Here is a 27,697-nt window from a genome sequence, read left to right on the forward strand (position 1 = left end):
CTGGGGTAGACAATGGCCCACCAGCTTTGTTAACACCTGGCTGGACTTGTCCTTGGTCTTTGAAAAACAGGTTCACCCACTTCCTAGACCTGTCTGGTAAACACACGTCAGTCATGTTTTCAGCTTATGTTCATAACTTCCCATATAATGTTAGATACATTTCACCATGATGTGACTGACCCGCAAGTTATTAGTTTTCAAATGATACCTCCCAAGGCATACTTTGTACAAAGATTATGACAGTAGCATGTGAATACAGGGGCACATTCCATCATAGGAGCCCAGAAGGCGGGCTGTAGAGGAGCCCAAGCGGGATGAAAGAACTCTTTGTGGCGTTAGACTTTGTTATTCCAGAGGGAGGGAAGTTTTAATTATTGACCTAGCTGGAAGGCTAAACCACAGGTGGATGTAGCTTCCTGAGTCAATGGGTGCAACGTTAGAGGTCAGGATTGGACCCAAGGACTGGAACCCATGTGTACAGAGCTTGGGGCAACTGATATCCCCACAGTGCTACCAGGAAAGCCCGGGGAGCACTGTGGAGAGTAGGTGCCACAGGAAGTACCTGCCAAGAGACCCAGAGTGACAGTATCCTGCAGCCCTCTGATTGGCCAAGTGCCCCTACTTAACCCAGGGGTTGCCCCAGGAAGTTGTCTGGGCAGCCGCACTGACTTGCCCTGCTGCAATGCCAGACTTCCCAGCCTGACTTCACCCTCGATTCTAGCCCAGTACTGCCTCTGCTCTCTGACCCCAGCCTGACTCCGACTCTCGTTTGGGGTACCTGGCCTGGCGATTCCTTCTACTCTGGCCCAGTGACTCTTGTCCCCAGGGGGCAGACCGTAGCCTAGCAGTGACTACTAGGCAAAACTGCCTATGTCCTGGCCCCTTTCAGTCAGAGCAGGCCCCGGCCTGTGGGATTGCTGCCCTCACTGCAGTGATGAGGGGGATTTGCCCTGTGCACAACTTCGGGTGGGGCCTGTGCCTGGTGCCGCCTCTCCCTGAGCTCTAGCCCTGCTGCCAATGGAAGGGGTCCCTCTGGTCCCACTCCGACCTCCTGGCTCTTGGCCTGGCGGGTCACCAATGGTGGGATCTGGGCCTGGTCCCATTGCTTCCCATGCTATCGATGGCAGGTGCCAAACCTGAGCAGGGCTGTGACCCTGTGCGCCGGGTTCCAGTGCCACTCACTCAAATTTGGCCCGGATGCCCCTCCAGCATGACAGAGGGGCAGCTGGGCCAAACCTGAGATGGGGGCCCTGTGCAAGTGCACACTGGTTAATCGGGGTCTGACTTCTGTGGGTGCAATTGCACCCACGGACCTACACTAACAACATCCCTGGCCCTGGCGTCAGCCCCAGCCTGCGTGAAGAAGGCTGAGGGGACTGAGGTGAGGCATGCCTGCAGTGATGGGTTTCTCCAGCAGGGGGCTGCAAGGCAGGCACGTCCTAGGGCAAGGGGAGACGGGGGAGTTTATGGCCCCCAGGGCAGCTCCAGGAGCAGCCTCGAAAGATGGAGGGATGATTATAGTGACCAGAGGCCTGGGCCAGTGCCACTGACTACAGGGGAACGAAGCAGCACCTCATTGCTAGGGACAAGGAGCAGAGGAGATAAACGACCTATCAATGGAGGCCTGTGGCAGGTGAACAAGCCCACAGCCCTGCACCTTTGCACATTACCAAGGTAACTAGATGCTTCCACACATCTGCGTCCTGCCTCGTCTGCAGAGACCAGGTGTGTCTTGCTGCTGCTGGGCCGGAAGCTGACAGCCTCGGGCCAGCTGGCAACACAACAGCCTCAGAGACCGAGAATGGAGCTCAGCAGCTGCCCTTCTCCCCCTGCAAAGAATCCTCTGCAAATTAATCCCCTTGCTACTTGGCACAGGAAACCTTGACATACCCACACCCCCCCCACCTTGCTGGGCTCCTGTAATTGGCTGGCTGGTCACTGGGGGGGGGAGGGGGGGCTGTGACATGCCACTGGAAAGTTTCACAAGACTTATTGCGAGGCTCCCCCCCAGCCCAGGTGGAGGGTCCTGTTGCACAAACGACTGTGGTAATAGTGTAACAGCAGAGAGGAGTGGCTGCATTCCACGGTTCAGTGTGCACAGACCTACTATCCATTCATCTGCTGCGTTCGTCATTCAGCCTTGGCCTGTTTGTCCCCATACAGCTCTTCCTCCTTGAGCTGTCTCTGTTAAATAATAATGGTGCAGTCACGTTGTAGCAGGGCTGGTCCCAGGATACTGGAGAGACAAGGTAGGGGAGGTGACATCTTCTATTGGACCAAATTCTGCTGGTGAGAGAACAAGCTTTGGAGCTTACACAGAGCTCTTCTTCAGGTCTGGGAAATGGAGCAGTACAGTTTAAGTTTCATTCAAGGTGAGAGTAGCCTGAGGACTGAGGGCAGAGCATTGTGAGGTTGTATCTCACATACTCTGGAGGGCTGTCTAACCCCATACAGGGCAATAGGGGGGCCTATGCATATGCCATATCCCAGCTCTCATCTTCCTCGTGCCTGAGGGTTGGGCACATGCTGCCCAAGCAGAGTTCTTACTTCTACTCCACGAAGGGTCTTTTTAGCAGTGGCACTGTGGAACTCGGTGCTTTTCTGGGTCCGCTGTGTGCGGGTGGGGATCTGACAACCAGCCCTGCAAACTCAACTTGGCGTCTGTGGGCCTGATTCACCCTGAGGCCAGTGCAGAGCCGGTTACTGAGTCAGCCTGCGTATCCCTCCCTCTGAGGTTGCTGGGACCCTGTCACAGTTTGGCTGGGTGCCTGAACCCCCTCTCAGCTACCCTTTGTTAGGATATAGTATACTATACTCTAAGAATTTAGGTGTATTCTTATCACTTGGCTAGTTATAGAGGTATAAAAGAAAGAATCAAAATCACTGTCTGCTGGTGTAAGGGCCTTCTCTTACTGGGACAGTCTGAGGCCCTGTGCTTAGGCTAAGGCCTTTGGCTAAGCAGCAGAGGCAGCCATAAGCTGGGAAGCGACCGGTCCCCTCCTCACATTCCAAGCTAGTCACATTGAAAGAAGGTGCTCTTGGGCTGTTAGGATATAATCCTGTCCTGATAATGTCTGTCACCTCCAGAGAAAGGGAAGTGCCTAGAAGATGTAAAAGGAAACTTAGTTTGATAGCATCCTGTCTGGCAAGAACTCACTTATCAATAGCTGGGATGTGAAATCCACACTTCTGTATTGTTTTATCATTATAGTTCCCACTTTGCTATTGTTTGTCTGTATAATCTCTGTCTGGTTCTGTGATTGTTCCTGTCTGCTGTATAATTAATTTTGCTGGGTGTAAACTAATTAAGGTGGTGGGATATAATTGGTTACATAATCATGTTACAATATGTTAAGATTGGTTAGTTAAATTTCAGGAAAATGATTGGTTAAGGTATAGCTAAGCAGAACTCAAGTTTTGCTATATAGTCTGCAGTCAATCAGGAAGTGGGTGGGTGTGTGTGTGGGTGAGATGGGAACAGGGAATGGAGGTGGGGAAATTGGAATCATGTTTGGCTAAGGGCAGGAATGGGAACAGGGACACAGGTGTAAGGCTCTGTGGTGTCAGAGCTGGGAAGGAGGACACTAAGGAAGGAAACTGGAATCATGCTTGCTGGAAGTTCACCCCAATAAACATCAAATTGTTTGCACCTTTGGACTTTGGGTATTGTTGCTCTCTGTTCATACGAGAAGGACCAGGGAAGTAAGTGGGTGAAGGAATAAGCCCCCTAACACCCTGTGACAGGCCCCCTTCACTCTGGTCCCAATTAGGTCAGCCTGGCTGCAGTGGTCATTCCTTGGGGCCCTCACTGGCTTTGTTTTGTAAACTCTATTCCATGTAGTGTCAAACAATAGCATCCTCTGCTCTCCTGGTGTTACCCAAATACTGCCCTGGCTGCTTGGTCATCACTGTCCACCTCCCATCCCCAGATTAGAACCAGTTCCTTCATGCAAGATGTAAACACCAGAGCCCATCACTAAGAATAAGCCACCTCTCTTTCAGGCCAGCTGCAGAGACCGACTATGGGAGAGGTTTGGTTGTGCCTGGCTGGGGAAGACCCAGAGTCTGATTTCCAGAGATGCAGCTGCCCACAGCTCCTGTTGATGGCAGTAGCCACTCAGCATCTCTGGAAACATTGCCCAATGTGCAAGCTCATTAGCACTAGCGTGTCACAGGGAAAAGCTACTTTCCCCTGAACCGTCAAGATTTCAGAAGAAAATCTGCCAATCAGTTGGCTGAAAATTAACCAAGCAATTCTTTAAAGAATGAGGGCTGCTGCTGCTTTGTTAAAAGTAGAGACCAGCTGATTAGTACAGTTTTCTTCCAGGCCAGAAAAGGTGAAATATTGAAACCTGCCTATCCCGTGACAGACACCCTGGCACGACTCCACAGCTGCTGAGCACATCTGTCACTGCTGCAGAGGAAGCTCACAGCACCATGGCTCTGGTGAGTCCATAGAGCAGTGAGGCACGTCTGTTACTGCTGCAGATGAAGCTTGCAGCAGAATGGTTTCAGTGCTATCAGAGAGCCACCAACCACTTCTGCAGAGGAAGCTTGCAGTGCTGTGGTGTATAAAACACACTGTAAAATCTGCCTGTATTTTTGGCAATGACCATTCAAAAGCTTTGGAAGCATCTTATCTAGCCTGTGAAAGCAGGTTTTGCCGGCTTAATGACATGACGTCAGCAATGTTGGGAGAAAAGGCGACAGTAATTTGACCTCCTTCCTTTATCAATAATGGGGCTTCTCGCAGAACAAAAGAACATTAGAAAACATCAAACCGTTCAAGGCTAGAACAAAAGGTAGCCGCTTCATCGCTCTGCCGTTAGATGAGTGCGGAATGTTGCTCAGTGGTTGATGTATGGAAGGTAGGAATGTGACAGTGCAGTCGATTTCTTACTAGGGAATCTTTGCCACTTGAATCTCGGCAGATGTTTACATCTTTGAAAACAGTCTGTTGAGAAGTGTGGCGTTGACTGGGGGCATGCTGTGCTGGAGCCCCTGACAGCCATGGCTTGAGGGCAAGGGATACTCTGCATCGGTTGCCATCAAAACCAAATAAAGATACGGGCCAACCACACCTATGGTTCAAACTGTTGTCAGTCATTTCAACATACCCTCTGCAAAACAGCCTCAAATATTCCATTCAAAAACATGGCAAATGACTACACCACACACCAGGGCCGGCCCACGACATTTTGGCACCTGAGGCGGAGAGCTCAAATGATGCCCCCATGTCCTCTCGCTTGGGCCAAAACTTTGAAAGGTCTCAATTCTGCCTTCTTCCTGTTCTACTCCTCTCATGGTACTGCTCTGCTACCTACCCCAATAAAGGAGAACTAAACTTAAAATGCCTTGTTCAAAAATGTTAAGTAACACTTCACTTTCAAACGCCTGAACAGCAAATGTAACGTTCTTGTCTGCACAGTAAACACTGGCATTTTTATCTGTTTGGATAATCAAAGTGGTGCTTTCCGTGCCTTCTTGGTTGCAAAGATTTGAACTGCTTCCTGCTGAAGGTTCACAGTCTGGGCCAGCTCATGCTCTATTGAGATGGTTACAAGGCCGACTAGGCTCTCCTGTGTCATTGTGGTGCGTAGATGTGTTTTTATTAACTTCAGCTTGGAGAAGCTGCGTTCTCCACTGGAAACTGTTACAGAAAGTGTTAGAAATATGCGCAGAGCAACAAAAGCATTTTGGAAAGAGGTGGTCATCTTATTCGTCCACATATATTCCAGAACAGCCTTTGGAGTTGATCCTGCTGAAATGTACCTTTAAAGGGCTTTCAGTTCATCACCTAAATCACTCGCATCAATATCACGCATGTCATCATGTGTCAACACTGTCTCTAGTGCCCTGCATTGCTGGTGTAGGTCTTCTTCAGGTATAGCGAGGAGTTTTGGAATATCCTACAACATCCCAAATATACTGCTGTGTTCCTTGAGCTGCATGAAATGTTCTTCAGCTGACTGTATTGCACAATCTAGCACCTGGTTAAAGAATTCAACTTTGAATTGTTGTTTGAGGTCTCTTGTGGGATTATCCCGTGCCTCGTAATCAAAATGTCTTCTTCTTCGGTGACTCTTGTATTCTTGAATGGGTAGGAAAATAGCTTCAGTGTGAAGTTCCTCTGCCAACTTCTGCGCACTCTTCAGAACGTTTTGAAATCCTTCATCTGAGGTACTTCATCTGAGTAAGACTGTAGGTATGACTTTGTTTTGTCCCGTTGTTCCATTGCTCCAGATATATCAAGGTCAACACCTTGGAGTCTCTTGCTTACAACATTTATTTCAAACAGTATGTCATGCCACAACACTAAGCCACACAGAAATGTGAAGTTATGTATGTTTCTTGTGATTCCATTTCCCTCTGCCACTGTTCTCCAACGAACAGTTCCTGTCATAGCATTGTCCTCCATCATGGCAATTATGGCATCATCTATCTTCCCAATTTGGTGTTTGATAGGCTTTATCGCCTCCACTTGACTTTCCCATCGTGTGGCACTCAGTGGTTTCAGTGTCAGAGAGGATGTTCCCAGATGTTGCTTCAAAATTTGCCATCAACGAGTTGATGCAGAGAAAAAGACATCGATGCTTTGAATTACATTAAAAAATTCAGCAGCCTCTCTAGAAGCTGATGCTGCATCACTGGCCACCAAGTTCAATGAATGAGAACTGCACGGGACAAAAAAAGCTCGAGGGTTTAACTCTCGGATCCGTGTCTGCCCTCCTCTGTTCTTTCCTCTCATGTTGGCACCATTATCATAGCCCTGACCTCTCATGTCAGCGATCGCAATTCCCGTATCTTCCAGCTTTTTAAGAAGCACATTTGCCATACCAGCTCCTGTAGTATCATCAATGTCAATAAACTCTAGAAAATGCTCTGACAGTCACCATTGCCGGGACATTTTCACTCAGTTCTGTTGTTGTTACAAAACGCACCATTAAAGTCAGTCCAGAATAACAGATTATAGCTTGCCAACTTCAGATCTGCCACAATCTTCTGTTTGACTTTTGTTGCCAGTAACTGTATGATCTCATTTTGAATTGTTTTTCCAAGGTAGTGGTGTGTGTACCACGACTTGGGTGGTGACTCTTCTTAGATGCTCCTGGAGAACAGCATTAACCTCAGCCATCAGCTCCACAATTTTAAGGACGTTTCCATGGTTTGGCACATACAGCTGATCTGCAGTGCCCCCCAGGGCTAGGTTTTGGGTCGCAAGCATTGTCACAATGGCAACGAGCCTTTTCAGAACATTTTGCCAGTAAAGAGACTCTGATGCAATCTTCTCTTGATGCTGATCATCTATGGTAGCCTTTAACCGTAGTCTCATCTCAAGCTCTTTCCACCTGTGGAATGCTCTCTGGTGATCTGCTGCCTTCTCATGGCACGCCAGATTTTTCCAGTCCTTTGTTCCTGTAGAACCCAATGTGGCTGGAACATTAGACTGGCAGAGTTTGCAACAAAAACAGTATGCAGCATTCTGGGTTTCTGAGTACATAAGCCATGGCCTCTCCACTTTGTCACCATTGGGGATTTCACGACAGTAATGTGTTGGATGGAATCTTCTATTTTCATTGTCTTTGGGGAACATGAAGTTTTTCACTTGCTGCGGCCCATGCACTACAAGGAAGTCCCTCAGGCTACTGCTCAAGTGGGTCCACAGTCCTGGATCCTCTAGACTTAAGGAACTAAACTCAGCAGCAGCTGTTTCTTGTGCCTCCACCACACTCTTCTCTGATCTACACTTTTCTTCAGGACTGTGCATGGTTACATCCACTTGAGATGGAGATATGGATGCTGCAGTAGCTGCCAGGTCACCGCTCTCTGACTGACTGGAAGATCAGGCATCTCCTCACCACTCACATCCTCCCTGGGGCCGGAAGGCTCACTGTGAACATTTGTGTCTATATATCTCAGGAGAGCTCCTTCCTGCTTAGGTAGAAAAGCTTCCTTTGCTTTCTTTTTCTGAATGCTGCCCCAGAGGGGCGTTTTCTTCTTTCACTCGTGGCTGTTGTTCTGTGCCAGCTAGAGTGGCTCTCAACACTCAGTTGAAGGGGAGAAATAAGCAGGCTGGTAGCAGGGCCTGAGTGAGGGAAGAGATCAGCGTCTTAGGGCCTAACTGGCTCCTGCTGCTTCAGTTGACGGCCTGTTCTCCTCAAGTGGGTCCAGGGAAGCAGCAGGACACAGGAAGCTCCCTGAGAAGCTGGGGTTAACAGTCTAGCTCCTGGGGGCTAGAGAGGGACATAAGAGGCTCCTCCTCCTCTCTCTCCCTGCAGTGCCTTCTGCTTTCTGTTATTCCCGCTCCCCTTTTCTCCTGCCTGCCTGTTCTGTCTCTTGTGCCCTCCTCCCTCCAGCCCAGCACTCCCCCATCTCTGTGCCTCTCGAGCGGAGAGGATACAGATGCACCAGCTGCAGACACCATTTTCTACACTCTGGGTCCTCGTGGTGCCCCCCCCTAGTCTGGCACCTGAGGCAGCCTCATGGTAAGGCCAGCCCTGCCACACACAGTTTTCTCCTCTTATTGTTTATCAGCATCACCAGCTGTTGTAATCCATGGAGTCATTAATGAGAAGCTGCTGCGAGACATGGTGTCTGTGACAGGAGTATGCCACTTACTGCTAGGACAGCGCCTCTTCCTGGCCGTTCTGGGGACTGCCTCACCAGGTCGACTCCCCTTCCCACAGTTGCACGCCATCTCTCTCCACCTCTCCCACTTGGTCTGCAGCCCTCTCTCAAGCCACAAGCTTCTGCTGCCTCAGCCCTCCCGTCAGATCACTCCTCAGTGGCTGACGGGGGGACCCAGGCCTGCCCTCTAGGTTTCAGCTCAGGGACCCTCTAGCCAGCAGTCAAGGTCTGTTCCCTTCTAGACCTTACCATTTTCCCTGAGCCCTCTCCAGGTTTGCCAGCCTCCTAACTCCCCCCTCCCAGGGCATAATGAAGGACTACTTGTCCAAACAAACCTCCCTTCTCCTAAGGAGTGACTGCAGCCTTTCCCATCAGCCCCCTTCTGCCACCCATGTCCTGTTCTTATAAACCCAATGCAGCTCATTCCTCTCCAGCTGGGCTGCCTCCTTCAGTCAAGGGATTGCTTAGCCTCCTGATTCCTCTCAGCTCTGGCCTGCTGGGTTAACTACCCCCCTTCCCCTCAATCTGCCTTAACCCTTTCAGGACAAGTACGGGGTGAACGCCCCATCACAGCATCTCTCAGCCATTTCTCTGTAAACTCTTGAACCAACGGGGAAGTCTGTTGAAGCACGTGGAACATCCAAAACGAAAAGAGATGGGAAAAGTGGGCATGTTAAGAGACCCTTTTACATTGGCCTGAGAAGGCAAGAAACAAGGTGTACCCCGGCACCTCCGCGGCGGGATGGGAAGATGCTAACTCATGCTAGCAAGTCTCGCTCTTGCACCAAATTGATCACTTTAAGCAGTGACGGCTGTATTTGAAAATCTAAATGCCGCATTATTACCACTTCAGATGTGATTGGTCACAGCATGGTGACGAGTTGTGAGCACATATTAAAATGACACAGTAATAAACAGGTGGGGGGGGAGGGTCTGCAAACCTTTTCTTTTTCAGAACTGGTCGAGGGGCCCATGGCGGCTGGAGCCACTGTGTGCAGGGAAGCATCATACATCACGCTGGCAAGAAAGGTCTTCAGCAAAGCCTCTTGCCTTTGCTCAGGTCTGATGCATGAAACAATTAAAAAAGTAGAAAAACAGATCCAAATCCGTGCTTTCCCCGGTGAAGGCGATGCTGCCTGGTCCGAGGTCACAAAGTGTAAGGTCAGGCCGCAGGAACTGACAGTGCGTTTGTGAAAGTGATTCTAGCCACCAAGGTGTGAGTCTTATCTGTGCCCTGCAGCAGGATCATGGGCACTCGCAACGTTGCACTGCAGTTGGATTGGCTTTTCGTTCCCCCTGACCCCAGCCAGCTGTGGTGTGGGTCACGCCTCATTGCACAGGAAGAGGTACTGTCATTCACAGGAAGAGGTGCCGTGGGGTAACACTTCCTTTTCCTGAAAAGAGTAAACTGGCAGGGAGGTGGCAGCTTCTGTTAAATTTCTGCTGCTCCCTCTGATCAGTGGAGTGAATTGGGCCTAATCAGGGAGCAAAGAAAACGCAGGAACTTCCCTGACCAGCATCCCAGCAGAAGAGTGTCATCCACTGTCGGTCTTGTCACTCTGCTAAGCTGTCTGGCACATCACAGGGGCAATAACCTGCTTGAAAGGCCGAGGGCAGCAAGCCGGAGGAGAAAGCTGTCCTTTCTCTCCCTCCTCCAAAGAGTCCTGTTCCCAGACACAAGAGGAGATGAAGCACCTTGCGAAGTCAGCAGCTGGCACTCACAAAGACTGTCTGAAAGCTATAGAGACCTGGGTCCTGATTCTCAGCTCTTCTCTCCCGGCACCAAGCTTTAAGCCACCTCTGGGCATGTGCTCCCCATATCCCAGGGGCACTCGGGGTTTACCTGGCTTCGGTGTAAGTTAGAGGAGCCTTAGGGCCGCTTAAATTTCTGCCTTGGTCTAGGAGCCATGGGTAGCTGTGAATATTTGGAGTGCAGAGCACCCTGGCTATGCCCCTTCCCTCTTCTTCCCCAGCCCCAGGTATGCCCTCTACGCTGGGGCCTGGTATGTGGGTGGCCTAGCGAGCTAGCGAACAGGAGCAGCTAACGGGAGTTTTGCGAGGGAGTTCAGAGGGGAAGTCTGAGAAGGGGCTATCTGTAAACTTAAAGCCAAAACCACCCGCTGATTAAAAACAACAACAACAAAGGAATGAGCTTCTGGAGTAAAAAGAGAATGCAGGCAGAAGTCCAGCAACAGCATGGGGGCTTTCCAGTTTATTGCACCGAATGCAGCATGTCTGATTACCTGCCCTATGGGTGGGTGGCGTATGTGTGCATTCGGTGCAAGGAGCTTCTGGCCCGCAGAGACCATGGTACGGGCTTTGGAGACCAGAGTGGCTGAGCTGAGGGAGACAGAGAGGTACACAGAGGAGACTTTCCGGGACACAGTAGAATGGTTCCACCCCAGGTCTGGCAGCCGCTGTGCTGTTGAGGAGGATGAAAGTCTCAGGGAAAGAGAGCATCCAACTGGAGCAGAGGAAAATGATCCCATAGTTGGGACCCTCCTTCCAGATGATGATGTGGTATCCTCTCACACTGAGGATACCTCTCCGGAGGAGGAAACTCCAGTTATTAGGAAGAGACGGGTATTAGTAATGGGCAATTTGATCATTAGAAACATAGATAGCTGGGTTTGTGATGTCCAGGAGAACCATGTGGTGACTTGCCTGCCTGGTACGAAGGTTGCAGATCTCTCAAGGCATCTAGGTAGACTTATGTGCAGTGCTGGGGAGGAGCCGGTGGTTGTAGTACATGTAGGTATCAATGACGTAGGGAAGGGTAGGAGAGACGTCCTGGAGGCCAAATTTAGGCTGCTAGGAAAGAGACTGAAATCCAGGACCTCCATGGTAGCATTCTCGGAAATGCTCCCAGTTCCACACGCAGGGCCAGTTAGACAGCCAGAACTGAAGGGTCTCAATGCGTGGGTGAGACGAGTAGGGGTTTAGATTTATTAGGAACTGGGGAAACTTTTGGGGAAGGGGGAGCCTATATAGGAAGGATGGGCTCCACCTAAACCAAAATGGAACCAGATTGCTGGCACTTAACATTAAAAGGGTCGTAGAGCAGTTTTTAAACTAAGGGCTGGGGGAAGCCGACAGGTGCGGAGGTGCACGTGGTTTGGTCAGAGACATCCCTTAGGGTAGGATCTACTAATGAAGATTCTCTCTGTCCTAATAAGGAGGAGAGGATAGAAGATAATAAAATACGGGTAGGATCTGATGAGAAACAGTCAAATGCAAAAAGTCCCATTCAATTACATCATGTAATGGCAGACAGCTAAAAAGTGACAGGTTTTTAAAGTGTTTATATACCAGTGTTAGGAGTCTAAATAATAAGATGGGTGACCTAGAGTGCCTCGTATTGAATGAGGAGATGGATATAATAGGCATCACAGAAACTTGGGGGAATGAGAATAATCAGTGGGACACAGTAATACCAGGGTACAAAATATATCGGAAGGACAGAACAGATTGTGCTGGTGGGGGAGAGGCACTAGATGTGAAAGAAAGCGTAGAATCAAACGAAGTAAAACTCTTAAGTGAACCAAACTGTACCACAGAATCTCTCTGGATTGTGATTCCAGGCTCTAATAATAAGAATAGAGCAGTAGGGATCTATTACCAACCACCTGAACAGGATGGGGAGGGTGACTGTGAAATGCTCTGAGAGATTAGAGAGGCTATTAACATAAAAAACCCAGTAATAATGGGGGATTTCAACTAGCCCCATACTGACTGGGTACATGTCACCTCAGGACGGGATGCAGAGATAAAGTTTCTTGACACTTTCAATGACGGCTTCTTGGAGCAGCTGGTCCTGGAACCCACCAGAGGAGAGGCAATTCTTGATTTAGTCCTACTGGTGTCCCCCAGGGGTCTGTGCGGGGCCCAGTCCTATTCAACATATTCATAAATGATCTGGAAAAAAGGGCAAACGGGGAGGTGGCAAAATTTGCAGACGATACAAAACTACTCAAGATAGTTACGTCCCAGGCAGACTGCGAAGAGCTACAAAAGGATCCCTCAAAACTGGGCCATAAAATGGCAGATGAAATTCAGTGTTGATAAATGCAAAGTAATGCACATTGGAAAACATAATCCCAACTGTACATATAAAATGATGGGGTCCGAATTAGCTGTTCCCACTCAAGAAAGATCTTGGAGTCATTGTGGAGAGTTCTCTGAACACATCCACTCAATGTGCAGCGGCAGCCAAAAAAGCGAACAGAACGTTGGGAATCATTAAGAAAGGGACAGATAATAAGCCAGAAAATATCCTATTCCCTCTCTATAAATCCATGGTACGGCCACACCTTGAATACTGCATGCAGATGTGGTCGCCCCGTCTCAAAAAAGATACACTGGAGGTTGAGGAGCTTGGGTTAGGGGGGTGGAGGGGGAGGGGTGAATCTGGGGGTTTCGGGGGCAGGTGGGGGGCTAGGGGGGTTGAGGAGCTGGGGCCGAGGGGGAGGGGTGAAGCTGGGGGGTTCGGGAGCAGGTGGGGAGCTGGGGGGGTTGAGCTGGGGTTGGGGGGGAGGGATGAAGTTGGGGGGTTTGGGGGCAGGTGGGGGGTTGCTGGGAAGTTGAGGAGCTGGGGCTGGGGGGGAGGGGTGAAGCTGGGGGGGTTTGGGGGCAGGTGGGGGGCTGGGGGAGTTGAGGAGCTGGGGTTGGGGAGGTGGAGGGGGAGGGGTGAAGTTGAGGGGTTCAGGGGAAGGTGGCGGGTTGCTGGGGGGTTGAGGAGCTGGGGCCGGGGGTGAGGGGTGAAGCTGGGGGGGGTCGGGGGCAGGTGGGGGGCTGGGTGGGTTGAGGAGCTGGGGCCAGGGGGGAGGGGTGAAGCTGGGGGGTTCGGGGGAAGGTGGGGGCACTGGGGGGGTTGAGGAGCTGGGACCCGGTGGAGGGGTGAAATTGGGGGGGTCGGGAGCTGGGGGTGGGTTTGGGGGGGTTGAGGAGCTGGGACAGGGGGAGAGGTGAAGCTGGGGGGTTCGGGCACAGGTGGGGGGTTGCGGGGGGTTGAGGTGCTGGGGTTGGGGGGGAGGGGTGAAGTGGGGGGGGGTTCGGGTGCAGGTGGGGGCCGGGGGGGTTGAGGAGCTGGGGTTGGGGGGGAGGGGTGAAGCAGGGGGGTTCGGGGGCAGGTGGGGGTCTGGGGGGTTGAGGAGCTAGAGCCGGGGGGGAGGGGTGAAGCTGGGGGGTTCAGGGGCAGGTGGGGGCACTGGGGGGGTTGAGGAGCTGGGGCCGGGGAGGAGGGGGAGGGGTGAAGCGGGGGGATTCGGGAGCAGGTGGGGGGCTGGGGGGGTTGAGGAGCTGGGACCGGGGGGAGGGGTGAAATTGGGGGGGTCGGGAGCTGGGGGTGGGTTTGGGGGGGTTGAGGAGCTGGGACAGGGGGAGAGGTGAAGCTGGGGGGTTCGGGCGCAGGTGGGGGGTTGCGGGGGGTTGAGGTGCTGGGGTTGGGGGGGAGGGGTGAAGTGGGGGGGGGTTCGGGTGCAGGTGGGGCTGGGGGGGGTTGAGGAGCTGGGGTTTGGGGGGAGGGGTGAAGCGGGGGGGTTCGGGGGCAGGTGGGGGGCTGGGGGGTTGAGGAGCTAGAGCCGGGGGGGAGGGGTGAAGCTGGGGGTTTCGGGGCAGGTGGGGGGCTGGGGGGTTGAGAAGCTGGGGCTGGGGGGGAGGGGTGAAGCTGGGGGGTTCGGGAACCGGGTGGGGTGTTGCGGGGGGGTTGAGGAGCTGGGGTTAGGGGGGTGGAGGGGGAGGGGTGAAGCTGGGTGGTTCGGGGGCAGGTGCGGGGCTGGAGGGGTTGAGGACCTGGGTTTGGGGGGGAGGGGTGAAGCTCGGGGGTTCGGGGGCAGGTGGGGAGCTGGGGGGGCTGAGGAGCTGGGATTGGGGGGGTGGAGGGGGAGGGGTGAAGTTGAGAGGTTCAGGGGCAGGTGGGGGGTTGCTGGGGGGTTGAGGAGCTGGGGCCTGGGGTGGAGGGGTGCAGCTGGGGGGTTCGGGAGCCGGGGGGGCAGGGGGGCTTGAGGGGCTGGTCGGGGTTGAGGGGTGCAGCTGGGGGGTTCGGGAGCCGGGGGGCAGGGGGGGTTGAGGGGCTGGTCGGGGTGGAGGGGTGCAGCTGGGGGGTTCAGGAGCCGGGGGGGCGCTGGGGGGTTCGGGAGCCGGGGGGGCAGGGGGGTTGAGGGGCTGGGGCGGGGGGGGTGCAGCTGGGGGGTTCGGGAGCCGGGGGGGCGCTGGGGGGTTCGGGAGCCGGGGGGGGCAGGGGGGTTGAGGGGCTGGGGCGGGGTGGAGGGGTGCAGCTGGGGGGTTCGGGAGCCGGGGGGGCGCTGGGGGGTTGAGGGGCTGGGGCGGGGGGGGGTGCAGCTGGGGGGTTCGGGAGCCGGGGGGGGCGCTGGGGGGTTCGGGAGCTGGGGGGGGGGGAGGGGGGTTGAGGGGCTGGGGCGGGGTGGAGGGGTGCAGCTGGGGGGTTCGGGAGCCGGGGGGGCGCTGGGGGGTTGAGGGGCTGGGGCGGGGGGGGTGCAGCTGGCGGGTTCGGGAGCCGGGGGGGCGCGCTGGGGGGTTCGGGAGCCGGGGGGGGCAGGGGGGTTGAGGGGCTGGGACGGGGTGAAGGGGTGCAGCTGGGGGGTTCGGGAGCCGGGGGGGGCAGGGGGGTTGAGGGGCTGGGACGGGGTGGAGGGGTGCAGCTGGGGGGTTCAGGAGCCGGGGGGGGCGCTGGGGGGTTCGGGAGCCGGGGGGGCAGGGGGGTTGAGGGGCTGGGGCGGGGGGGGTGCAGCTGGGGGGTTCGGGAGCCGGGGGGGGCGCTGGGGGGTTCGGGAGCCGGGGGGGCAGGGGGGTTGAGGGGCTGGGGCGGGGGGGGTGCAGCTGGGGGGTTCGGGAGCCGGGGGGGGCAGGGGGGTTGAGGGGCTGGGGCGGGGTGGAGGGGTGCAGCTGGGGGGTTCGGGAGCCGGGGGGGCGCTGGGGGGTTGAGGGGCTGGGGCGGGGGGGGTGCAGCTGGGGGGTTCGGGAGCCGAGGGGGGGAGGGGGGTTGAGGGGCTGGGGCGGGGTGGAGGGGTGCAGCTGGGGGGTCCGGGAGCCGGGGGGGCGCTGGGGGGTTGAGGGGCTGGGGCGGGGGGGGTGCAGCTGGCGGGTTCGGGAGCCGGGGGGGCGCGCTGGGGGGTTCGGGAGCCGGGGGGGGCAGGGGGGTTGAGGGGCTGGGACGGGGTGAAGGGGTGCAGCTGGGGGGTTCGGGAGCCGGGGGGGCAGGGGGGTTGAGGGGCTGGGGCGGGGGGGTGCAGCTGGGGGGTTCGGGAGCCGGGGGGGCAGGGGGGTTGAGGGGCTGGGGCGGGGGGGGGTGCAGCTGGGGGGTTCGGGACGGGGGGGGTGTAGCTGGGGGGTTCGGGATCGGGGGGGCGCTGGGGGGTTCGGGAGCCGGGGGGGCGCTGGGGGGTTGAGGGACTGGGGCGGGGGGGTGCAGCTGGGGGGTTCGGGAGCCGGGGGGGCGCTGGGGGGTTCGGGACCGGGGGGGCGCTGGGGGGTTCGGGAGCCGGGGGGGCGCTGGGGGGTTGAGGGGCTGGGGCGGGGGGGTGCAGCTGGGGGGTTCGGGAGCCGGGGGGGGCAGGGGGGTTGAGGGGCTGGGGCGGGGGGGGTGCAGCTGGGGGGTTCGGGACCGGGGGGGGGTGTAGCTGGGGGGTTCGGGACCGGGGGGGCGCTGGGGGGTTCGGGAGCCGGGGGGGCGCTGGGGGGTTCGGGAGCCGGGGGGGGCGCTGGGGGGTTGAGGGGCTGGGGCGGGGGGGTGCAGCTGGGGGGTTCGGGAGCCGGGGGGGCGCTGGGGGGTTCGGGACCGGGGGGGCGCTGGGGGGTTCGGGAGCCGGGGGGGGCGCTGGGGGGTTGAGGGGCTGGGGCGGGGGGGTGCAGCTGGGGGGTTCGGGAGCCGGGGGGGGCAGGGGGGTTGAGGGGCTGGGGCGGGGGGGGTGCAGCTGGGGGGTTCGGGACCGGGGGGGGCGCTGGGGGCGGTCCCGCCCGACGTGCCCGTGACGTCCCCTCCCGCTCTCTCCCGGGGCCGGGGCCGGCGCAGCCCGGCGGCGCCCGGCGAGCGGAGCGGGCGCGATGCAGCCCCCCACGGGCCCCGCGCTGGCCCCTGCCCCCGGGAGCTCGCCGGGGCCGGCCCCGGGCTCGCCGCTGCTCCGCTGGCAGTGGCGGGAGGTGCAGGCGCCGTGCCTGGTGGCGGGCTGGATCCTGGTGGCCAGCCTGGCCAAGATCGGTGAGTCCCCGCGGGATCCGGCCCAGGACCGGCCCGGGGTGCGTGGCCCTGCCCCCGATCCCGGCCGCTTCTCTCCTGCGGCCTCGCCCCGGCCACCCCCCTGCCCCGTCCCGGGGCCGCCCCCGGGAGAGCCCGGGCTCCGCGCCTGGCCGCGCAAGGACCCAGGAGTCCCGGGGAAGGGGGCACCGGGCGGCTGCGGGGGGAGCCCAGTGCGGAGCCCGCAGCGGGTCGGCCCCCACCCGGCACTGCCGGTGCCTCTCCCCGCCCAGAGCCGGCGCAGCTCGGCAGGCACCCCGGGGACACCGTGCGCTGAGCTCCTCTGGGGCTGGCCGCTGGGCAGGGTGCCGACAGGGGAACGCATGAAGAGGGGATGGAGCTGGGCTTCCAACCCGGGGGTGACCAGCAGCTGGCAGGGGGTTGCAAGCCCATTATGGGGGGAGGGCGGGCAGGACCAGTGGGGGGTTTTCTCCTGTAACAGTGGGGTGTGGGATTGGAAAAGGAGGAGCTGGAGAATAATCCGGCTTAGATCATAATGCCACGGTACGGGCAGTGCCCTGTCCTCTCTCCCCTTGCTCGGTGTGTGCTCAGACTGCAAGCTGGTCAGGCCAGGGCTGGGTCCTCCTGTCAGGGCCAAGCGCATTGTGGGTGCTCCCGAGTACAAGTGGTAACCTCCAACAATTCTGGTCCCCTTGCCTCAGAAAGGGTACAGCCGACTAGAGGGGCCCAGAGAAGGGCAGTAAACGTGATCGGTAGAGCCCAGCGCGGTTACAAAATCTGTATCTGCATCTGATCCTCATACATGGTCCGCAGATGTCTGCAGATTTGCAGGGCTCTAGTGATTAGTGGCATATGAAGATTTCTGCTGGAAGGGAGATTAAATAGATTAGGGCAATAGAGTTTAGGTGACAGATGAATAAAAGGGTCTATGACTGGTCTATATGCAGAGGCATGGATAACCTAGAGGAGGTCTCTCAGGTGCTCCTGTTCATCCTTTCTCATCATCCTATAACAAATCACCCAATGAAATTCAAAGGCACCAAATTAAAGCTGTTAACATTTTTACACAGTTCCCAGCTGTGGAACTCACTGCCACAAGATGTCATTGACGCCAAGAACATTGTGTTATTCAAAGAGGGTTAATGAACATCCACAATGACATGAGATAGGATAGAAATATCTGAGCGATATAAACCTTGATGCCTCACACCAGAAAACGGGCTCTGCTTGGCGAGGGTTAGGAAGACATTTCCCCTGTGTACTCTGGCAGGCACGGAAGGGAGAGCACCGCATGCCTAGTCCTGGGTGAGGACTAGAGCCCTTGGCACAGCAGAGAAATTCTAGAGAGTCATAAGGATGAAGACGGTGAGAGTGAGACAAGGTCATGGAGGGACACGAGAAGGTGGTGACTAGAGCTGGTTGAAGCTCAGAGTTTCTGTTCTGATATTCTGAAATTTCCTTTTGTTCCAAATCAGAAATATTGAAATGACCAAATTAAAACCCTCTCATAAGTTCTTGTCAAAAAATTAGACATTGATCCATATGTATCATTGCCTGGGTGTTTTCCGGGGGAGAGAGATTCTGGTGGAAACTTTCCAGCTACTGTAGTGCTGACCTGGCTGGAGGGGGGAGAGGACAGGGATTCTTATAGCCACATTCTGCATAAAGTGCGCGAGGTGGAGGCGAGAAGCAGAGTGTCCCGAGAGAGGAAGATCATGATAATCCAGGCAAGAGGTGAGCCCGGCACATACAGAGGAATTGGTTGAGGGGAAACGCTTGCTGCACTGGGCGAGGAGGAGCTGGGGGTCCCAACCCCTTGGGCATGGTAAGGGAGGGGCAGGGGTTGGTGATACAGGCCCTCGGGCAGGGTGACAATGTGCTGGGGCACATCTGGAGGGTGAGCGTGGGGCTGCTAGGTCAGTCGCTCCCAGATCTGAGTAAGGACATGGTTTTGTTTTTGCGGTACCAGGGAAATGACAGTAGGTTCTGTTCTCTTCAGCAGCGGTGGAGCCCAGACCTGCCCTCAGCCAGCAGAGCTCAGACGCACTTAGCCAGGGAAAAGCTCGTCAGGCTATTGCTTTATCGACGGCGAAGTCGCCTTACAGGGGTGACAGATGGGGCGACCCCTTGCCGTGTCTCTGGGGTCCATTGTGTAACATGAATGGTTTCTGGGTGATTGTGTTCTGCTTCATGGGGCAGGGCTAGCTCAGCTCCTCCAGGGACTAAACCCGGTGGCTGGTGATTAAGGCAAGACAGCCAGGTTGTAACCCACCCGAAAAGTACCACCTTCCTGGACGGGCTCACATACCGCTTCAGACTGGATTCTCCAGAGGCAAACAGACAAAGAAAGGACTTTTGGATCAATAGCCCGAGTTTAAACTGACTCAGGGCCTGCTTCTGATCCAGCAACCGGACAGGACCTTCTGTCCAAGGGGGTCCCAATCCTTCCTGGGAAGGGTTGGAAGGCCCTGATTTACTAGGACCCCACAAGACTGCAGGGTCTGCTAAGCTTTTAGCATGCTTGTAGGATCATTTATTATTTGTATGTGGTTTCTCTGTAATGCTTTCACCTTAAGAGTAGATGTGTTTGCTGAGAAGGGGCTGCACGGTGACTTGTGATTGCTCGCAATACGCTGCTTGTAGTGCTCCGAGAGACAGCAAAGCGTCTGTTTGAGCAGTCTGGCTTGCTGGGGATATCGCAGTGTAATGCAGGAAGCTGTGCAGCCTTAAAACCCCTGCGGGTCTCTGCCCAAGAAAGGGAGCAGCTGGGGGCTGGAAACCTTAAGTGGCTGCCCTCAAGGGACCCCAGATGGGGAATACAGATGTAGCTGCCCTGAAATTGTGACACCAGGCTCCACTGAGTCTTCCCTGTCCCTGGTCTGAGTCCTATTTCCACGTGACTGAGGTAGAATGAGAGGAGAGAAGCTAGAAGGGGCCCGAGTGTCTCTGGATCGGAGCAGCTAGTGCTCCCTGTTGGGGGCAACTGCCTCTGGAGGGGGGTTGGTGCTGCCTGCATGTGCTAGCAGAGTGGTCCCCAACCTTTCTTGTGGGAATAGCATATTGCTATTCCCAGAAAACTGGCGGACGCCAGACACCCCGCCACTGAAATACTGCCGAGAAACGGCAATGCTTCTCGGCGGCATTTTGGCGGTGGGGTGTCCTGCGGGCGCACAAAAATGCCCCAGCGGGCACCGCGTTGGGGACCCCTGTGCTAGCAGCTCTTGTCGGCAGGGTGGATACGATTGTTATCCATGTGGTGGCTCTTAGCTCTGCTAGCAGGGAGGCCGTCCTGATGCTCAAGAGGAGTGGCTGCAGGGCCCTGAAGGGCAGCACTGGAGTCATGACAAACACTCTTACCCAGCTGCTGGCTCTCGTGTGCCCCGCGGAATTGGAGCTCTGCTAACCAGGGAGAGAACTGGATCCCTTGGCTGCGTGTTTGTCAGGCACGTGTCTGGTCTTAAATCTGCTAAGGGGGGGCCCTGCGTGAGAAGTGTGAGCAAACAGCCAGCTAGTTCTTCTGCTCTTCCCTTGGGGTGGGGGTGGGGGGATTCTGAGCTGACAGAAGTTGTTGCTGAGTTCCCCCCAGTTGATGGTGTCAAGTTAGCTACGCAAGGGTTCAACGTCCACCGTGGCTGGCGGAGAGGGAGAGTCCTGTTTTCAAAAGTACTCAACTCGAGACGCTGTAAAGGGGCCCCCTTGCCTGGTGTGTGTTAGCTGGAGTGCTACTGACAGTGAGAGGTCTTCTCCCCAAACAGTTAGTTATTGCAGTGGGTAGAGCCCACACAGATCCCTGCTCCTCTAGCCGCAGGTCCATTTCACAAGCACCGGAATACGCTGAAAGGCAGTCTCTTGTATACCGGCGTCTAGCCACGGAACCTGCCTGTCTGGGGAAGTCTTATTATTTCTTGGTCTATAAGCTAGCTCCTCGCTGGTGACCACTTGGGAAATTTCAGGGACCAGCAAGACTGCTTCTCAGTGCCATGCTCCTGGAATGCTTAAAATTGTAGAGGCAAAAGAACAGACCAAAATCTGTGAGAAGAAGGGTCATCCTTGTCAGAACAACCACCTTTGTGTCCAGTGGAGAATTTTCATCCTGTTCCAACACTTCGTTGGAGGTGCCAGAGCTCAGGCTGAAGCCAGTGCTCCATTCAGAGACTTTTAAGTTGCGGGAGCTCCTTGTCCGAAGTTTTCTGGGAGTGATGCATAATTGTCATGTCTGTCCACAGTGGAGGATTGCAATTATTTCTATGGCAAGGTCGCACAAAATCAAAGGGTTTTTCACAATGAATAAACATTCTCCTGGTTGTCCTGTCCTTCATCTCTGAAGGCCAGCTTTCTGTGCAAGGCCAAGCAGTCACACACGGGCATTTGAGCATGTCGCTGATTAAGATGGCACTTATTATTCCCTTGGTGTAGGAGTTTTTCAGAGGTTTTTCTGTGGTTTCATATCAGCAATGCTCTCATAGCAACTGCAAATCAGCCTCGCTGCATGGTATTTTGGATGCTGTCTGTGATGGTTAGGCGCTGAAGTTAATTCATGGGTGGCCAAGTTACAGTTGCTGTGGGAACCTTAATTCTCAGATTCCTGCTTTATGTGTGTAAAATTAGAGCTCTCCGCCCTCCCCTGATCGCTGCACCATGACTACAAAGGAGTTTGCATTTCTGCATTGGTTTGTACAGGTTGTGGGTGTTTTTGTGGCACTCGTGGAGGGAGTATCCAACCACATGGTGCACCGCGTGTGTTAAGACAACAACCATTCACGTGCTTGAGGAGCTGGTACCCAGTTCCTCCCGCACTGAGGAGAGCGAAAAGAGGGCATGGTCTGCCCCCACAGCTAGACTCGATTCCTGCAGGCTACTCCATGGGATGGCGAGCATACATGTTCGGGCTTTGTAGTACCCGGCACCCAGGAGCTCCCTGGCAGTGCAGAGTGCAGGCCTACTGTGCCCTTGCCAGCTAGCCCCACTCAGGAAGTGGGCACCACAGTCTGCATTAGCGGAAGCTGCTGTGAGGCCCCCAGTTAGTGCCAGGGAGAGCCCACGACCGCTGTGTGGCCGTCACGGGCAGCCACAGAAGGAAGGGCTGTCTCCTGGCCAGAGCTGTCCTCTGGGGAGCCGGATGCCGAAATGTATTTCCCATGAGCCCAGGGCAGAGAGGGGCGGGTGCCCTTGGCTGCAGGAAACTGTCACGTTCTTCCACTTTATGCTGGTAGCTTTTTGCTTGGCCTTTTCCAACTCTCTTGCCTTGCTGTGGTCTTCTCCGGGCTTGTCTAGATGAGCTTGTGTCTGCACTGCAACTAAACTCCCCCTGTCCAGAGACAACCCGCTCTAGCCCTGGCCCGTGGCTCCCTTTGGTCCTGACTTGTGTGACTGCAAAGCCCCTGGGCTCTAGAAGTTGGGGAGAGTCTCACCTGGCGTCTGGTTTCATCCATGTCCCCTCACTGAGTGCTCTGTGCCAGCTGCTGGGCCGTGGCTAGTGCTTTGTCCATGCCGGAGGTGAGTAATGGCATATTATCCTCTCATGTACTTGGCTAGTACATTTGCTCCGTGCCCTACGTCAGTGGGCAGCCCGGGGCGCGGAGCCAAGCCAGTGCTGGGTTTGTGCCAGGGAGTGCCTGGACCTTCTGGGGACACTGACCCTGGCCTGGGGAAATGGAGGAGGGGCTCAGGGATGGAAGGGAAGGAGACCGGAAGGAGAGAGGGCTGGGAAGGAAATGGAGCAAAGGCGGGGTACCCTGTGTGCAGGAGAGAGAGAACGGCAGTCATGGAGACAAGGGTCATAGCAGGGGCAGGAGAAATGGGTTTGGGGGAGAAAGGGGCAAAAACGCAAGACAAGGCTGGCGGTGGGTTTGGTCATGTTCCAACCAGCATGATCCCCACATAGCTGGTGCCCTCACCACCTGTCACATTGCTGCTGCAGCCCCCCCGGGAACTGCACCTCCTGGTTGAGTGGGCGGCCTTTGCTCTCAGTCCCTGGCTGCTCTGAGCTATTCTCAGCTAGAGAGACTGAGCCAGCGCCTCTCGGATGTGTCCAGGATGCACCGCTCCTCTGCCGCCTCCTCCCCTGCAGCCTTCCTGATGCCTCCCTGAGGCGCTTGCCCCTTGATCTGACCGGGTCACTGCCCCCAGTCCTCATCAGGGCAGTGGCGGATTATCGCATGGGCCCATGGGGCCTGTGCCCAGGGGCCCTGGCCAATTTGGGGCCCCCGGAAAAATATCCGCCTGCCACGGCCCCTGGGCTGGAGGAGCTCTCGCCTCCTGCCACGGCCCCTGGGCTGGAGGAGCTCTCCCTTCCTGCCACGGCCCGGGGCCGTGGTGGGGGCACAGAGTTTCTTTGGTCTCGGGGCTGCAGCAGTGGCAGGGGGCGGTGGTTGAAAGGAGCAAGTGGAGGGCAGGACTGCAGAGAAAGGAGCGGAACTGGGCGGGGGCGGGGCCACGGGGGGAAGGGGTGGAACAGGGGCGGGGCCACAGGGGAAGGGGTGGAACAGGGGTGGGGCCATGGGGGAAGGGGTGGGGCAGGGCCATGGTTCTGGCACTGGGAGCCCCAGGTGACCTTAATCCGCCTCTGATTCAGGGTCAAGCTTTTCATCCTCCCCTTGTGGGCCCTGCCCATCTCTGCTCCTCTCTACTTATCCCCTTTGTCTCTTATCACGTGGTCCGGGATCTCTCCAGTAATACTAGCCCCGGATGACCATTTGTTCACCTCTCCCACAAGTGTCTTTGCTCGTTCTTTCACGCCCCCCCGGTCAGGCCATGCCCTCTCTGAGCTAGTCCATGGCACCCAGGTCTCGCCTCCATCCCAGCCCTCCTCAGCCCCACCCCCTCCCTGGCGCCTCCAAGAAATCAGCAGACGGCTGCTGGCGAGAGCGGCTCAGACTGTCCCCTTGCTCCCCTGCCCTTTCCTTAGCCATCCCGACTGTGCCAGGCGGCTTTAGCCGCTGTGCCGCCTTACCCAGCGCCCCCACCGTGAGCAAGTGCTGCCCCATCCTAGGCTCCTGGCTCCGCGGCTGCCACCTCGGGGTCTAGCTGACCACCGTACTGGGGTCGGGAAGGAATTTCCGCCGGGTCAGATTGGCAGTGTCCTGGGGTTTCACCTTCCCCTGCGGCGTGGGGTGCGGGTCGCTTGCCAGGATCATCTGGGACATCTCACTTCATCATTTCCATGCATCTCGGTCCCCCTCATTCGCCGCCTGAGGCACATAACGTGACGCCAGGATAAAGGGGACGGGGCAGCATGGGGTGGCGTGGAATGAACCCTGAACAGAGCAGAGCTCTCTGCTAAGATTAGTGTCTGCCCCGGGAGGGGAAGCCATGTCCTGTTAGCAGCAGCGCCTCCCGCTCCCTCATGCGCAGGCAGGATGGGACTCCTGGCATTGCTGAGAGGACTGGGGGTGGGGACGGGTGTAGGTCTTCAGGGGGAGCCGGGAGGAGCTGGATGTCCCACAGCTCTGATCCCCCGCCTGAGGGTGGAACCCCTAAGCTCCTCGGGGATGCGCCACAGAGTTCTCTTCCTGTGGGAAGCGGATTCTGTCTCCTGCAGTGAGCTGAGTACGGCGCCTTTCCGGGGTTGCACACGCACACGGGGCCCTTTGGCCCGTCTGGGTGTAGGAGCTAGTGGAAGCGACCTGCAGACATGGGGCTTCCAGGGCACAGAATGGCCCTTTCACCTGGTGAGACTCGTTGGGCTGTGGCTTAGCCTGAGGGCTGCTCTCAGGGCACGACCACTGCTGCCGGGAGGAGCATTCGGACTCAGCAGTGAAATCCCTCTCCGCTCTCAAACTGCGCTGCAGACTGTCAGACCGGCCCAACTCCTCACCATGCAAACAGCTAGCCGTTGTCAGCCTTGGGAGCTGGGGGCGCGAGTGCGGTTGGAGGAGGAGGGTGTACATGAAAAAAATGGAAAAGGCAGGAATTGTTCCCCTTTGGAATATGGCTCTTTGCCTGGGGTTTGTGCCCTGGGTGCAAAGGGCGCTAGATACTGATCCTGCGGGTGTTCAGTGGAACGGCTGGCTGTGGCCTTCATCTTTCTCCTTCCTCCTCTTCTCAGAGCTTGTGCTGGTAACTTCAGGACTGGGCCACATGCACCTCGTGTCTCTCCCTGAGGCATTTGCGGTCACTGGCTGCTCCCAGGGCCCAGCTGCAGGGTGTGCACTGAGCCAGAGGCCCGGGCGTGACCAGCCTGGCACACCCTTTCCTCCACAACTGCTTTGGTTTGCGTTTCTCTTTCTGAGATGTCTATGGCCAGCCTTCCTGTCGTGCCTGCTGTGGGGGAACAAGCTGCAGCCCTCCATGGAACTGCTGTGGAGTCGCCTACCTGGCGTTCGGAGTCAGCAGGAAAGGGCCTTCAAGCCCTCACGCTGGGGTCAGTTTTTCCTCCTGGCTCTGTCGGCGGCTCCATGGTGCCCCGCAGAAGGGTCAGTCGTATGTTCTAAGTCCTGGCACCGCACCCAGCGAGGCGAGTGGGGCTTCGGGCATGTTTACCTGAGCGGGGAGAGGAGAGCCGTGTGCAGAATATCCGCTGGCGAGGTCAGTGCCCCGTTAACTCTCGCTCACCATTCACAGCACTTCGTATTTCCCAGTGCCAGGACCTGACAATACAGTCAGAGGGCAGGTCACCCCCACACCCCCAAAAGCACCCAAGGGCATTTCAGACGTGCTGCCCTGAGGGGGCACTGGCCCAGTGCAGAGAAGTAGTGAGAGCAGGGCCGGAGACACCGCAGGGAGATCATGCGGCCCCTCAGCCAGGCCAGCACACAGCATCGTTCTCTGGGTATAAATACATGTCTGACTCACTCCTTGTGGGTGTTGCCGCAGCGGAGGGTTTCTGGGAGCAATGCAGGTGCAGGGAGGGTGATGGCCGGATATGCCAGCTGTGTGAGAGACAATGTGAGGGGCACGCCCAGCATTGGGATGGGGAGGCGATGGGCCAGCGTTAGTCAGGGCCTTGAAGGTGAGGACGAGAAGTTGATGGTTGATTTGGTGATGTAGGGGAAACCATTCAGAGGAGGATGGGGTGAGGTTGACAAACCAGGAGGATCTGAGCACCTGCATTTGGGGCAGATTGTCATGGGTGGGGGTGAGAGTTGGTTCTCAGACACATTGTGGAGGAAGAAATGTAAAGATCTTGACCTGCCCTAGATGTGTGGGGTGAGGGAGAGGGAGGAGTCAGCTGCTGGTGAGACCTCTGTGGGGAGATAGGTCACGAATGGAAAAGTAGATGTGTGTGCCACCAGCATGGACATGGTAGCTGAAGCTGGATGAAGGGGTGAGACCCCCCCAAGAGAAAAGGTGTGAGGGGAGAAAAGGAGGGAGCCCTGCAGGGACCCCAGAGAAAGCCCTTATGGGGACAAGAGGCACCCAATGAAACCGAGAGGAAACGTATTTAAAACTGATGAAAGGAAGTAACCTTTTCACATAACACACATTCAACCTATGGAACTCACTGCCACAAGATGTCAGCGAGGTCACAAGCTTAGTCGGATTCTCAAGCAGCTCGGATGTTTGTATGGATAATCAGAATCAGGTATGGTGACTAGCAGCTGCCTGCATGCCCTTGGGACCCATCTTGGATGCTGAGCCCCTTGGCAGCACTTACAGTTCAGAGGTGTCTTTCCCAGGCACCACCGCACTGACAGGCCCTGGGTGCTGTCTGGGGCGTAAGCTGAGTCTTTGTTGAAGCGTTTCTTGCTGTGATTAATTCAGTGAAGAAGACTGTGGCCTCTAATGAAAGCTGCAGGGAGAAGTTGGGGAGGGAAATTCTTGGGGTTCCAGCAGGAGCTGCAGGGGGCCCTGGGGAGGGGAAAGAGGCCATGTGCCCTGTGCCCATCTGAGAGAGAAAGTCATGCAGCCTGGGGGCCGGGGATTGAATCAGTGCTGGGAACATTTGGTTTCCCCTGCCGCAGCGTGTTTCTCCATGAGTTCCCGTGATCTCATGGGGGTAGGCACAGGCTTGTGTGCCTGCATTTTGGGGTGGCACCAGTGATCAACCTGCAGCCAGGAGATGGTTGCCCAGCAGTGATTGGTAATGGGGAGACCACTGTGTTAGCATGTGTGTGTGTGTGCAGGGAGGTGCCATGTTACCAGAGGACGCCCCTGCCAGAGACAGCAAATCCCATCTCACCCGCAGGGCCCAAGGCAGCTGAGACTGGCTGAGTCCCGATGGCCTGTGCTGGCTCCCTGTGCTCACTGAGGATGGCTCTGCTCACTCACTGATCCTGTTTACTGACTGCTACAAGCCCTTCTCCAGAGCCCAGCCAGGATCAGAGCTGGGAGCTAGGGATCCTCATGCCATTGTGAGCGGCCAGCAGGGCCTGCTGCAGACAGACCAAAGGCATGGAGTTCAAAGGCTTTGGGAGCTACCCTAGAGCTGTGGACAAAGCTCAGTGATCCCTGCTCAGCATCATGCCAAGCCTGGGAAGTGCTGGGCATCTCGCTGAGCCGAACAGTGAACGTCTGCTGAAAGGTTTTCAAGTGTTGATCAGTAACGTGCTCTCAGACCAGGGAGGGGATCGTACGTGGCCACGGCTCCAGGCCTTCTTGTTTTTAAGCTCAAAGAAAATGCCTAAAAGCTCCTAACACCCAAACAACATGGGCTCCGTAGCGCCCCAAAAGGAGGCCTCTAGTGCACTTACTATCAGGCCAGGTACCGATCATCTGGGCAGAAGTCACTGTCTGTGTCTGTTGGCTTGGGGGCTTCTTGGGGAAGATCATGACTGGTCTTCGCTACGTTGGCCAGGAGGGCCCTGCGCTGCATTGTCGTTTCCTGGGGAGGCCGTCTTGGGTGGCAGAGGGTGAGTGAGACAAGGTCAGCAGCATGCAACAGCGTCATGTGCTGCAGGAGTCCGGGTTTGGGGTCTG

The 27,697-nt window shown here is 56.4% G+C and overlaps 1 protein-coding gene across 5 annotated transcripts in view; it reads left to right on the forward strand.

Annotated features, from left to right (window-relative positions):
- The first annotated feature begins 16,648 nt into the window (after positions 1–16,648).
- Positions 16,649–27,697, forward strand: part of SLC9A5 (solute carrier family 9 member A5) — a 50,285-nt gene continuing 39,236 nt past the window's right edge. For 2 of the 5 annotated variants that reach the window (XM_073307288.2, XM_073307289.2), the window contains exon 1: positions 16,652–16,843. In XM_073307288.2, coding sequence (XP_073163389.2) covers positions 16,690–16,843 — 154 coding nt within the window. In that variant the 5' untranslated portion in view covers positions 16,652–16,689. Of the gene's footprint in view, positions 16,844–27,697 lie in introns of all 5 variants that reach the window. The other 3 variants (XR_012154453.2, XM_073307287.2, XM_078848076.1) reach the window with 2 other exon arrangements.

This window comes from Lepidochelys kempii, chromosome 12 (genome assembly GCF_965140285.1).
Source record: "Lepidochelys kempii isolate rLepKem1 chromosome 12, rLepKem1.hap1, whole genome shotgun sequence".
NCBI lineage: Eukaryota > Metazoa > Chordata > Testudines > Cheloniidae > Lepidochelys > Lepidochelys kempii.